Source organism: Apodemus sylvaticus, chromosome 5, assembly GCF_947179515.1.
Source record: "Apodemus sylvaticus chromosome 5, mApoSyl1.1, whole genome shotgun sequence".
In the NCBI taxonomy this organism is placed as follows: domain Eukaryota; kingdom Metazoa; phylum Chordata; class Mammalia; order Rodentia; family Muridae; genus Apodemus; species Apodemus sylvaticus.
Genome location: NC_067476.1, coordinates 68,342,669 through 68,356,940, shown reverse-complemented (window position 1 = coordinate 68,356,940; position 14,272 = coordinate 68,342,669). Strand labels below are relative to the sequence as shown.

General features: G+C 42.3%; 1 protein-coding gene across 1 annotated transcript; it reads left to right on the top strand.

Annotated features, from left to right (window-relative positions):
• Nucleotides 1–3,852: 3,852 nt before the first annotated feature.
• Nucleotides 3,853–6,647, top strand: LOC127684819 (preferentially expressed antigen in melanoma-like protein 7). Its single transcript, XM_052181643.1, has 3 exons — nucleotides 3,853–4,139; nucleotides 4,726–5,301; nucleotides 6,077–6,647. Exons 1-3 carry the CDS (start codon nucleotides 3,853–3,855, stop codon nucleotides 6,645–6,647), a joined length of 1,434 nt encoding a protein of 477 aa, XP_052037603.1.
• The last annotated feature ends 7,625 nt before the right edge of the window (nucleotides 6,648–14,272 follow it).

Here is a 14,272-nt window from a genome sequence, read left to right as displayed (position 1 = left end):
GTGATTCCTATCCAATTATTGGCTTCTGTTTGGTTGGTTTTTGAGACACAACCTCACTCTGTAGATCATGAACCTTTGAATTTCAGGCAGATCTTCTGCTACAGCCTCCCATCACCTGGGATTCCAGTTGGGAGATAGCCAAGTGTCTAAATTATGATTTGCTTGATGCACATTAACATCTTGTTTCTTTAAAAAAAAAAGATTTAATTGTTAATGTGTATGGGTACACTGTAGCTGTACTGATGGTTGTGAGCCATCAGATGGTTGCTGGGAATGGAGGTTGCTGGATTCACTTGGCCCCACTCAATTTAGCCTAAAGATTTATTATTATATCCAAGTACACTGTAGCTTTCTTCAGATGTACCAGAGGAGGACATCAGATTTCATTAGGGATGGTTGCATGCCACAATGTGGTTGCTGGGATTTGAACTCAGGGCTTTCCAGAAGATCAGTCAGTGCTCTTAACCACTGATCCATCTCCAGGGAAAAGTCTTGTTTCTTTGCCTTTTGAAATGGGGGAACAGGGGAAGGGAAGAGAGCTTATGGGACTTTCGGGGAGTAGGGAGCCAGGAAAGGGGAATCATTTGAAATGTAAATAAAGAATATATCAAATAAAAAAGAAATATGGTCTGGTTCTACAGTATACATTAGCCTGAAGTATACAGGAATTTACTGGCTTCATTCTCATTAGTGTAAAGATTAAATTCCTAAATGTATTTTATACCTCCTCTTCCTGTTTGGAGACAGTACAATACATAGAATGCAGTGTCTAGAAAGCATATGTGACACATACTGACTTTGAACTATCTCCCTGCCTCTTCCTGATTTTTATGATCATGGAGTAAAATATATTCATTTTAAGTTTTTGTTTATTTTTTTTGGTTTTGTTTTGGTTTGCTTTTTTCGATTTGGTTTTTTGAGACAGGGTTTCTTCTCTGTATATCGCTGGCTGTCTGGGAGCTCACTCTGTAGACCAGGATTGCCTCAAACTCAGAAATCCGCCTGCCTATGCCTCCCAGAGTGCTGGGATTACAGGTGTGTGCCACCGCCCAGCCATTTTAAAGTTTTTACAATTTTTATTTAGATTGGAATCTCATTTGGTTATAAACTTTTGGTTTTTCAAGGCAGGGTTTCTCTGTGTAGCCCTGGCTGTCCTGGAACTCGCTCTGTAGACCAGGATGGCCTTCAACTCAAAAATCTGACTGCCTCTGCCTCCCAAGTGCTGGGATTAAAGGCCTGTGCCGCCATGCCTGGCGGTCATAAACTTTCTAACTTAGGCTGACTTTTGACTATTAATCTTCCTCTTTGTACCTCAGAAATGGATGGTAAGACATGGCACTTTTCCTTCACTTCTATTTTTTAAAGATTTATTTATTGTATCTTAAGTACACTGTAGTTGTCTTCAGGCATACCAGAAGAGGGCATCAGATCTCATTACAGATGGTTGTGAGCTACCATGTGGTTGCTGGGAATTGAACTCAACCTCCAGAAGAGGAGTCAGTGCTCTTAACCACTGAGCCATCTCTCCAGTCCCCATGTCACTGTGTGACTCAGGATGTCTTGAATATGATATTCTAAATTACTACTCCTCAGTGTTTGATTCTAGGCATTTTCCAGGTTAATATAGTGATGGAGATGAAAGCCTGGGTCACTTGTATTCCAGGCAAGTACTCTAAGTAACTCAGGTAGATGTCAAGGCCCAGGCTTTAATACTCTCTCCAAGGACTGGAGAGATGGCTGAGCAGATGAGACACCACACTGGCTGCTCTCCCACAAGTCCTGTTTTAGGAGTTCTGGTTTTCTTTGCCAGTTCCATGTCAGGGATCACAAACAACTGTAATGCATCTATCGCCCTCTGCTGACTTCCTGGACACTGCATGAAAATAGTGCTCATACATGCTTGCAGTCCTGATACCCATACACACAATGCATAGCGTTTTTCAATTTTGAAATAAATTTTTTTAGTTAGGTTTTAATGAGAAATGGCTGGTATACTATTTGAGCGGTTTTTGAGAGACGATTTCACAGAACCCAGGCTGTTCTTGTACTTCTGTCTTCCTTCTAGCTTTGTCCCCACTTCTTTGATATGTTGGGATTTCAGTTATGGTCTAATTTTAATACAGCTTGTTTGTAATCCCATGAATTATACTAAATGGGTTGAAGTTTTGTGGTTAAATTGAAATGGTTTCGGTTTTTTTTTTTTTTTGAGACAGTTTCTGTACGGCCCCGATTGTCCTGGAACTCACTCTGTAGACTGGGCTAATTTCAAACTTAGGTTCACCTACCACTCCTTCTCAGAGGCTGTGATTAAATGTGTGTGCCACCACCACCAGCTACCTGAAATTATTTTTAATGGTATCTTAAAAACAGGCGTGGAGATTGTTTTGTTAGGTCTGTAAGACACAGTGATTCTGGGGACTCTTGACTATAGGAATGTAATTGCTTCAGCCTGGTCAGTCGACAAGTTCCGAACTCAAATAAACATAAGCTCTTAAACTTGACCTGAAGCTCAAAGTAAAGATAGACTACATGCAATCCTGCCTCTGGCTCTAATGTTGAAACTGTAAGCTCTCTTTTGTTTTTTAAGGTTTATTTATTATATATGAGTACACTGTACCTGTCTTCAGACACTCCAGAAGAGGGAGTCAGATCTTGTGACAGGTGGTTTTGAGCCACCATGCTGTGGCTGGGATTTGAACTTAGGACCTTTGGAAGAGAAGTCAGTGCACTGAGCCATTTCTCTAACCTGGAACTGTAAGCTCTTGCTGACAAGCTCAACATCCATTCAGTAATTGAAAGGCAAATGTTTGAATAAAGACAACAGGCTAAGCAAAAGGCATCATATTGTGTTCAATTATAGGATCTTAGAGTGAGTTCGAGTCCAGCCTGGACTACATAGCCAGCTTTGGGCTACATAGCAAAACCTTGCATCAATAGAATGAACAAACAATCAAGAAGAAAAAGCCAGGCAGTGGTGGCACACTCCTTTAATCCCAGCACTTGGGAAGCAGAGACAGGCAGATTTCTGAGTTCAAGGCCATCCTGGTCTATACAGTGAGTTCCAGGACAGCTAGGGCTACACAGAGAAACCCTGTCTCGAAACACAGCAAACAATTGTTTTTCTAGTAAGGTACTAGAGAGGTGACAGAAAGAAACAAAAAAGCTGCTAAAAGACAGATAGGACCCCTTACATGTGTCTAGTACATCTGTGCTCCAATGTAGTATGAATTAGATTCTCTATACCTGGCTCTAAAACTTTGAAAATAAAAACTAAGCAGGATATGGCTTAAGTGAACTCCTTTTAGTCCCAGCATAAAAGGAGGCAGAGCCAGGGGGATCTGTAAGACACCCCCCAAAACCGAGGGTGCCCCAGCACCCCATGCCTCAGAAGGCGACAAACATATCCTGTGCAAGATATGGTATTGATGCAATAACATGAGGATTTCTTTTATTCCAGAGCTCTGGGGTCCATAGCTGTATACTGCACAGGGGTAGAGGACTGTGGGACCCCGAGTGCTGAATTGCAACAGCATTTGAATATGATTAATAACTGTTTTTGTTCCCCCTCGATCCACCTTCCAAAGGAATGTGGGATTCAGAATAGTAACGGTTGGAACTGGATGGGACAATGGTGAAAATGATTGATTGATAGAGGCTGCACATGTTGTCTGTATGGGGAGCTTGATTTTGACAACAATAAACAGTGATTGAAATAGGAAAAATTCAAGTCTACAACAAGGATACAATGTGACAGATGCTTACTATGAGGGGTTAAAAGCCTCATAAGAGAGACTCTGAAAATATATTCTCCTAAATTTTCCCGCAGGATCATTTCCCAAAAGAGCCATCAGAATGGTCTTCTCTACCCCACCCAAACTTGAAAAGCTGGCTTCACAGAGCCTGGTGAGGAATGAAGCATTGACCACATCTGCTGCAGAGTACCTACCAAAGGAATTCTTCATACCTCTGTTAAAGGAGGCCGGCACTCAAAGAAAAGCAAAGATGATTAAGATCCTGGTGGAATACTGGCCCTACCCTTTCTTGCATGTTGGGTTGCTGAGTTATAAACCCAACTTTCAGATCTTCCAGGCTATACTAGCTGGAGTAGATACATGGCTGAAACGGAAGTATCGCCCGAGGTAAGCTGAATACCAGGAAAAGAAATAGCTGTGCCTAGGAGAATAAGGTGAAAGTTGGATCAGAGGCTTTGGCTGGTGTCTTAGAGGGCTATAGGTGCCTGGAAAGCTTGTGAGTCCTTGTAGTAAGTTAAATATGAAATACAGGTTTGTGCAGATTTATCCACAGAAGAATGACCCTATCTCTGTGTTTCCACCAGTTAACAGCTAGAGGATCTGATATGCAGGGCAGTCACCTATAATCCCAGTACTTGGGAGGCAGAGGCAGGTGAATCTATGAGTTTGAGGCCAGCCTAGTCTATAGAGTTACAGAGCCAGGGATACACAGCAAAATTATGTCCTGAAAAACTACAAACAAAAAGAAATAAGAGCTGACAGAATTCTAAGAAAACTGAATGGAAGGGAATAGGACAGGTCTTCAGATGCAGCTCAGGCAACAAAGTGCTTGGTAACTAGAGACTGTACTAGAGACCCATTCCTTGAAGCCATAGAAGACAGCAGAACAAGGAAGAAATAGCACCAGAGATGATGAAAATAGTGTTGGGTCTCAATAATTTCCCTTCTGATACATAACTTGTTTTATCCACAGGATGTGCAGGCTTCAACTGGTTGACTTGAGACACCATGATGGCACAGATATGCAGGATGGAAGAGAGGGTAGAGCCCACAGAGTAGAAACTGTGCATATGGAGCAGGTATTAGAGGGCCAATCTAGGTACCCAAGGAAGCAGCGTTTGAAGGTGTTCAGTGACCTTTCCTTTATGTCTTCTCTGCATGAAGATAAACACCAAACAGAGTTGTTGCAGTGGACAAAGGAGAGAAAAGATTTCCTGCATCTGTGCTGTGAGAAGTTAGAGATCGGAGATGTAAAAGTGTCCAAGGTCAGGGATGTATTAAAATTGTTACAGCTAGAGTTCATCAAGGAGTTGGAACTGAATACAGTGGGGAAACTGTCCAAACTGACAAAATATGTATCTTGCATTAGCAAGATGAGAAATCTTGAGAAACTCACACTAGCACGCAGCTTTGGAACAAGGACTTTCATACGAGAGGAGAGGCAGAACGTCACCAAGATCTTTTCTCTGTTCCCCAAACTCAAGTGCCTCAAGCATCTCACTATTGATGATGTCTATTTTGTTGGAGACAGCATGAGAGAGTTTTTCAGGTAAGAAAGGATGAAGAGCTGTTGCTTTTACCAGAGCAAACCTCTCTTTCATATTAGAGAGTAGTGGGCACACTACTCTCTGCAGGCAAATGCTCATTTAACAGTGAACATATAAGCATGATCATGTTTCATGTTAAATGACACAAGGGTTCACATGACCACTCACAAAGCTGAGCAATGAAGTAGAATAGATTGTATGGAGAGAGCTGCCACGGTAGAAAGACCAGTATTGTGAGTCAGATTTAATGAGTTTCCCTGCCTAGCAATCCTATCTGATCTAATTGGAAGGAATGGAAAAGCCACTACACAGGAAGGGCTCAGATCTGTACAGTTTCCCAGGTGAATTCTGTTTCAGTTAGATTTGAGAGAACAGGCTCTCCCCTTCCCCTAATTCCTAAACAGTATAAGGCTCTTTGGAGACCAGGACTGGGGTAAGTTGTTCAGGGAATGCAAAGACTGGGGTTGTGTGAGGGTGAGATGTAAAGACTGAAGAGGTGAAGAAAGTTATGTCAGGGAGTCAATGATTTCTCAGAAGACATCCTGATATACACTGTCATGGGTGCCAACTTCCCTCTTCCATGGTCCCTATTAGCCTAAAGAGTAACTCTGGGTCTCTGCTTGTCAGAGAAGACTGGGAGAATCAGTCATGAAATGAGCCAGAATCCCATGACAGTGATACTCTAATGTCAAAATGGTGTAACTTGAGTAAGCCAACAGGCCAAACTGCATGCCATGCCATGGTCACTCTGACCCCAGCCATGTGATCTCTACCTAGGTATCTGGAGGCCCAGTTGGTGTCCCTCAACATCACCCTGTGTGGCCTCTCTCAGACAGATTTGGATTCATTTCCCCAGCATTTGAACTACAGCCAACTTAAACATCTGTGCTTGAGAGGTGCCACTTTAACTGACTTGAATGTAGTGCCTCTAAGAGATTTCTTAGAGAATGTTGCATATAATCTGGAGACTCTGGAATTAGAAGACTGTGGAATGAAAGACTCTCACCTCAGTATTCTTCAGCCTGCCCTGATCCAATGCTCTGAGCTCACTAGCATCAATTTGTATGACAATGACATCTCCATGGGTGTCCTGGTGGGCTTTCTGCTCAGTACTATAGATCTGAGTGAGCTGACCACAGAAAAGTACCCTGCTCCAGTAGAGATCTATAATGAGATGAATTATGTTGATGTAGAGATGTTTTCTGAGCTTGGTATTGAACTCATGAATGAACTCTTGACTGTAAGGCAACCTGATTCAGTCAGCTTTGGTTCCAATGCCTGTTATGACTGTGGTGAACGTTATGTCTATGAAGATGGGGAGGTCATATATTGTTTGTGTCAGGAGTAACAAGTTGAATATATTTTTGGGTACTAAGAAATTGCCAGGGACTGGTCTCTCATCCAGAGGATGACATTTCTCAAAGTGATAAAAAAAAAAAATGATCCAAACTCCTGTCAGGACTGACTCTTAACTGGCTTTCTCCTATCTCTGAAATTATGGTCAGATCTTGAAAACCTGATATTCTCTATGATGGACTTTTCAGTCAGTTGAACCTCAAGATCTAAGTCAGAACAGTTCTTTGACTGTACACAGTAATTGAGAGGTACTGTGTTTAACCTCTTGTTTCACATGACCTCTCAATATGCGATGAAGCTATTCTGACATTCCCCCATAACAGCATCTGCCTCATGGCTGGGTCATGTATAAAGTTTTCAAAGTAGCATTGTATGCAAAGCCAAATCTTGAAGAAGGGAGTTTTGGTGAAGGAGTACCAGATTGCAATACAGGCTAGTAGGAGTAGTCTGGGTAGCAAAGATAGCTGAAGCAGAAGAAAACAATGAAGAACAAAGGAGTGGAGCCTCAGCCATCTTTTTAAATCCTTTTTTCCCCCTAGTGATGCATTGTAGCTTAGGTTGACCTTGAACTGTATTGAATACTCCTCCACTTACAGATCCAATGAGGTTGCTGACAGATAACCTCCAGGCCAACTTGTAGACCACCTGACTGTGAGACCATGTTTTTAAGAGCTCCTACTCTCTGATCAGCTTCTTGCACATTAAGGACACCAGTAGTCTCTGTCCTCTATAAAAGAATTGCCAGCCAGGCAAGGGCAATGGTCGTACTTGCCTTTAACCCCAGCACTTGCAAGGCTGAGGCAGGTTGATTTCTGAGTTCAAGGCCAGCCTGGTCTACTGAGTGAGTTCCAGGACAGCCAGGGCTACACAGAGAAACCCTCTTTTGGACAAACCTCCCCCTAACCTCCCCCCCCCCCCTGCTAAAAGAGTACTGGTAGCTCTTGTAGAAGACCCAGATTCAGTACCAGCGCTCAGATGGAAGCTCATATCTGTCATTCCAATACCGGGGTTGCCCTGTGTTCTGCTTGCTTCTGCTTCTGCAGTCATGTGGTACACTGACATACATGAAGGAAAACACCCACAAACATTGTGTTCCTTTGCATCTATATAATCAGGTATCAAGCATGCATCAAACCTTTTGGTCTTTTTCTTTGTTGATTTAAAAAAAATGTGGGGCAAGATTTCTCAGTGGGCAAAGGATACTAAGGGGTAAGGTTGACAATGTTGAATAATAATGGAATGGGGATGGCTGACTGTCAATGTTGAACTCTGACTTCCATAAGCATGTAGTAGCAAGAATGTTGTGGTTTGTGTGCAGACCCAAAACATAGTGTAATGTTCCCATGATTAAATATTGTGAATGGATTCTGATTATTAAACATACATATGGAAAAACTTTAGTAATGTTACTATTTTAGGTTACAATACACATTTATCCCATTTCTTAAAAACTATTCATATGCCACACATTGTTGGACTTTTTAAAATGTGGATAATTTATACATGGATAATATAAATATTCCTCTATCCAACTTCATCTGTACTGTCAACTGAATATATGGTTTCAGGGCCACCAATTAGGTTCTGGACAAATATTAAAATCTGATCAGAGCAGGGGTGGATGGACACCTGTTAGGTTCAAAAATACTTGTTCTGGTGGGAAACCAGTAACTTTGCAGGGGCTTGCAACCCTCTGTAACTCCAGTTCCAAGGTACCAGATAACCTCATCACTTCCATAAGCACTGCATGCACTGTTTTACACATACAACACACACATACACGCTCTAAGTACTAAAATGAGTTTGGACCTGGGATTCCGTTCCACAACCCAAGTCAGGTACTTCAAAAATAGTTGTATCTCCAATTCTATCTTATGTAAAGCTCCTGACCTTGTGCACCTATACTTATGTGCTCTACCTACCCAACCTGAAGACCTACATGCACACCTGTATTTGAAAAGGTTGGTCTGACTCCCAGCACATCCAGGAGACTAGGTCAAAGAGCTGAGCAAATCCAGGCAAGCCTAGGCAGGTCAGTTACTAGAAAAATACTCAGGCTTCAACCCCCACGCTCTAATAATGCTTCTGGAATGGCTGGAGATAAAGTAAGACAAAGCTCATGTATCCCAGGATTCCCAGGACATGCCTGTCTCAAGGATTCAAGAACTCAGTAACCACCTTTGATGAGGCACTAAATCAGGACTTGGGTGAGCACCAGCAGGCCTACCAACAAATGAGAAAAATGCATGTTTATGTATTGTGGTCCCCCAACAATGTCAGGAAGCCACAGGAGAGCTATAGGAGCTGAGTCAACTTGGCTACAGAGTTGCCAAGCTAAGAAGACCCAGCATTATCAACTTGAGATACCTATCTGGGTTGCATATGAATTGTGTGTGTATTGGGGGGGGGGCAACCAACTAATGCTGTTGGACACCCAGGAAGCAAGGCATCCTTAACATCCCAGTCCTATTAACCCAAAGGCAAATACAGGAATTTCTGGGATTTGCCAGGTCTTGTTGATTTTTGTTTGCCAGGGTTTACTGAGATAGCCAAACCATTATATGAGACCACACAGAGCCCAAGAAGACAAAATAGAATGGACCTCTGAGATAGACATTACTTTTAAGTCTCTAAGTGGGACTTATGGGTTGGATGGAAGAAGAGAAGAAGGCGGACAGAGTTAGGGGATTTACGTACAGGGATAGAAGCACAAGGGCAAGATATAGCTGCGAGAGCTTCCCGGATATCATGGGAAATCTGCCGGGATTCGCTGCTGGAGGACTAAGGTTTAAAAAGGTTTAATAGATTAGGTTTTAGTTGTTGTGCCCAGAGAATTAAAAAAAAAGAATATCCCGTGAGAAAAATTTTACTGGGTCAGGAGAAATGGCTCACTGGTTAAGAGCATGGGCTGCTCTTCCAGAGGTCCTGAGTTCAAATCCCAGCAATCACATGATGGCTCACAACCATCCATAATGAGATCTAGTACCCTCTTCTGGAATGTCTGAAGACAACTACAGTGTGTTTACATATGATAAATAAATCTAAAAAAAAAAAAAAGAAAAGAAAAAAATGCCTTCCTGGAGGCGCCAGCCTTGGTCCTCCTGGACATTCACAAACTTTTCCACCCGTACAACGAGCTGAGAAAGAAGATAGGAAAGGGTCTGCTCACCCAAATTTTGAGACAACAGAAAAGACCTATGGCTCCACCCCACCTTTGTTTTTTTTTTTTTTTTAATTTGTTTTTTTCTAGACAGGGTTTCTCTGTATAGCTCTGGCTGTCCTGGAACTCACTCTGTAGACCAGGCTGGCTACTAACTAAGAAATCCAACTGCCTGTGCCTTCCAGAGTGCAGGGATTACAAGCCTGTGCTACCACCTGGCTGACCTATGGCTTATTAATCTAAGATGTTGGACAAAGTGGCCCCAAGGATGGCTAACATGTCTCTGGATTATTGCTGTCAGCCCTGCTAGTCAAGGATGTTGACAAAATAATCATGGGACAGGAAGTAGTTAACACCATCCCCTATGGTATTGAGGAGACCCTCAAGAATCCACCCAGCCTAAGAATGTCCGATGCCAGACTGGTACACTTTCAAGCTCTATTTTTAAATCCCCCTCACATTATATATATTTCATCATCTAACCTAAACCTAGACAACCTACTACCTGACCCATCCTCAGATGTGCAGCATGTTTGCTCTATAGTTCTGGGGCACATGCAGAGTACCATGGTGGACTTGACTGACATACCATGGCTAGATGTTGAACACTTCCCAGATGGAAGTAGATTCATCCAAAATGGAGGCAGGGATGACAGTAACAAACTTGGACTCTCTTATTTTGACATTTGTTTTGCCAACAGGAACTTCAGCCCAGGAAGCTCAACAAAAGGCTATAACCCAGGCTTTTAAGACAGGCAGAGGTGCCATAGCTAACATTTACACTGACAACAGATGGGATTATTGACTATTGAAGGAAAAACCATAAAAATAAGGAAGGAATACTTGCTTTTCTTAGAGACATTATGCCTTCCTCTGAAAGTGACCATAATTCATTGCCCTGGGCATCAGAAAGGGACATCAGAAATAGCCAGAGGGAACAGGCTTGTTATTAAAGCTGAACCTAGGGACCCCCCCACACACCTCTCCCACCAACTCTGAATATAATGGTGAGGACATATGGTATCAGGTGAAATGCCAAGGAGTTTACAGAAGAGACACATGATTGCTGACCTCTGAAGGCTGCACTATTCTACCTAAGGAGTTTGCAAAACAACTCATCCATCAGATTCATCAAACTTTGCATCTGGTCATCGAAAACTGAAGAAATTGTTGTGAGGGGCAAGGTACAAAATATTTGACTTAGGAGACTTGGGTCATCAGATAATCTCAGACTTTGCCACCTGCCTTGCCGTGAATTCCTTAGGCCCCAATTAAGGGACCACTCTAGGAACCAGTATCAGTGGTCAATAGCCAGGGGCTAATTGAGAAACAGATTATACAGCAATAAACCCAGGAACATATAGATATAATGTTTGCTAATTTTCATTGATAAGTTTTCAGGATAGATAGAAGCCTACCCTACAAAGAAAGATACTGCCAAAGTAGTAACAAAGAAGCATCTGGAAGACATACCCAGGTATGGTTTGCCTACACTGCTTGAGTCTGACAATTGAGCAGCACTTATCTCTCAGGTAACTCAATCTCTAACAAAGGTTCTGGAGACCACTTGGAAATTACATTGTACATATAGACACTAGAGTTCAGAGCAAGTAGAGAGAATGAATTGGACCCCGAAGGAGACCTTGAACAAATTAACCCCTGAAACTGGCTGTGACTGGATAGCTCTCCTTCCTTATGCCTTATATAGAGCTAGGAACACCCCCTACATTTTAAGTTCCCCACGCCACTCCATTGTTTTGAGATCCTATATGGAGGCTACCTCCCTTGCTTCCTATCCTCCAGTATATCTTAGCTAAATATAACCACAACCAGGTATGTGTATGCTCTTCCCCCTAAACCCCATTGCTTTAAACCAAGTTAAAAAGTCTAGATTAAGAGATATAAGCACAAAACTCTAGAACCGTGCTGGAAAGAACCTCATACCGTGAGCCTGACCATACCTTTAGCAGTTAAGGTGGGCCAGATGTGGATACCCCATTTCCACATTAAGCCTGCCACGGAGAGAAATAATCCAAAAGTTGAGTTCCCAGTGGAGGAGAATTTCATGTGAACCACCACAAGAATGACCAAATGTTGCCTCACATCCTGTCAATCCATTGAAACAGGGACTCCAGAGCTCCAGATCCTGCTTGGTTGCCTTGATATACCAGCCAGTAGCACTCTTACTATCTGGGCACAACAACCTTGTCATCAAGTTCACAGTGGCTGGCATAAAAGTAGATTGGACTGCCACTTCTTAACTACTTTCTCCCTTGACTTAACATAGAATTGCTGGTTACTGGTTGGGGATTCTACATTGAAAATAAGGTACCCATAAAGTATTCCTACCTCTACAACTGCACTGTAAGTCCTACTGTTGCAGGATACATGCTGGTTCCAGAGACTGCTTGTTGTGTTTGTGTCTCAAGGCTCACTCCATACATACATTTATGAAAGTAGGACTAAGGATATTTATGGTCTAGTACTGCTTGACCTCAGTGACTTATTACTCTGGGAAGAATGTCTTCAACCAGCTAGCACCTCCAAACAATCAGGTTAAAATGGTGGCCATTTCCACTGTGTTACTAGGTTCTCTCCTAGTTGGAGAGAACCCCATAGGGCTGGCTCGAGCTTCTAGTATACGGTACTCAGTTAAATAATGTCATACAGATAACGATAGATACAGATATATAGGAGATGAAAAAGTCCATCACGGCCCTGTGGAATTCCCTATCCTATCTGACAGAAGTAGTCTCACAGAAGAGGCCTAGTCTTGCTATTCTTCCAGCAGGGAGGATGCTTTACAGTCTTAGATAATAATATTCTTTCCATTTGATCATCGATCTCAAATGCAAAGGGGTGGTTAAAAAAATCCATGGCCTTAGTCAGAAAGAGGATGTAAGACAGATACTACTGATGTTATCTTTGACTTGTGGACTACCACTACACAACCATCCTCCCCATCTGGGAAACCCCTTATCACTTGAAGTTTCTCCAGGCCACGACCTTATGTTCTGCCTTCCTTCCACCTCCTCCTCAGCTGTCCTCTCTCCCTGCCCCCTCCTTCTCTCTCAAAATTCATTTTCAATTTTCTGCTTCTTATTCTGTTTTATGATTTTCTGTGCCGACCTTTCTAGTGTTTCCTCTAAGCCATGTTTCCAAGCCTTAAATTTCTCTTTCTGTTGTTCATGCTGCTCTACTATTTCTTGTATCTTCTTTTTTAAGCCCTGCTTCCATAAATATAGCTTCTCTTTATGTTGTAATTCTTTTTTTTTTATAATTTTTTTATTCGATATAATTTATTTACATTTCAAATGATTTCCCCTTTTCTAGCCCCCCCCACTCCCGAAAGTCCCGTAAGCCCCCTTCTCTTCCCCTGTCCTCCCTCCCACCCCTTCCCAGTTCCACGTTCTGGTTTTGCCGAATACTGTTTCACTGAGTCTTTCCAGAACCAGGGACCACGCCTCCTTTCTTCTTGTATCTCATTTGATGTGTGGATTATGTTTTGGGTATTCCAGTTTTCTAGGTTAATAACCACTTATTAGTGAGTGCATACCATGATTCACCTTTTGAGTCTGGGTTACCTCACTTAGTATGATGTTCTCTAGCTCCATCCATTTGCCTAAGAATTTCATGAATTCATTGTTTCTAATGGCTGAATAGTACTCCATTGTGTAGATATACCACATTTTTTGCATCCACTCTTCTGTTGAGGGATACCTGGGCTCTTTCCAGCATCTGGCAATTATAAATAGGGCTGCTATGAACATAGTAGAGCATGTATCCTTATTACATGGTGGGGAATCCTCTGGGTATATGCCCAGGAGTGGTATAGCAGGATCTTCTGAAAGTGAGGTGCCCAGTTTTCGGAGGAACCGCCAGACTGATTTCCGGAGTGGTTGTACCAATTTGCAACCCCACCAGCAGTGGAGGAGTGTTCCTCTTTCTCCACACCCTCTCCAACACCTGCTGTCTCTTGAATTTTTAATCTTAGCCATTCTGACTGGTGTAAGATGAAATCTTAGGGTTGTTTTGATTTGCATTTCCCTAATGACTAATGAAGTTGAGCATTTTTTAAGATGCTTCTCTGCCATCCGAAGTTCTTCAGGTGAGAATTCTTTGTTTAACTCTGTACCCCATTTTTTAATAGGGTTGTTTGGTTTTCTGGAGTCTAACTTCTTGAGTTCTTTGTATATATTGGATATTAGCCCTCTATCTGATGTAGGATTGGTGAAGATCTTTTCCCAATTTGTTGGTTGCCTATCTGTCCTCTTGATGGTGTCCTTTGCCTTACAGAAACTCTGTAACCTTATGAGGTCCCATTTGTCAATTCTTGCTCTTAGAGCATATGCTATTGGTGTTCTGTTCAGAAACTTTCTCCCTGTACCGATGTCCTCAAGGGTCTTCCCCACTTTCTTTTCTATTAGCATCAGAGTGTCTGGCTTTATGTGGAGGTC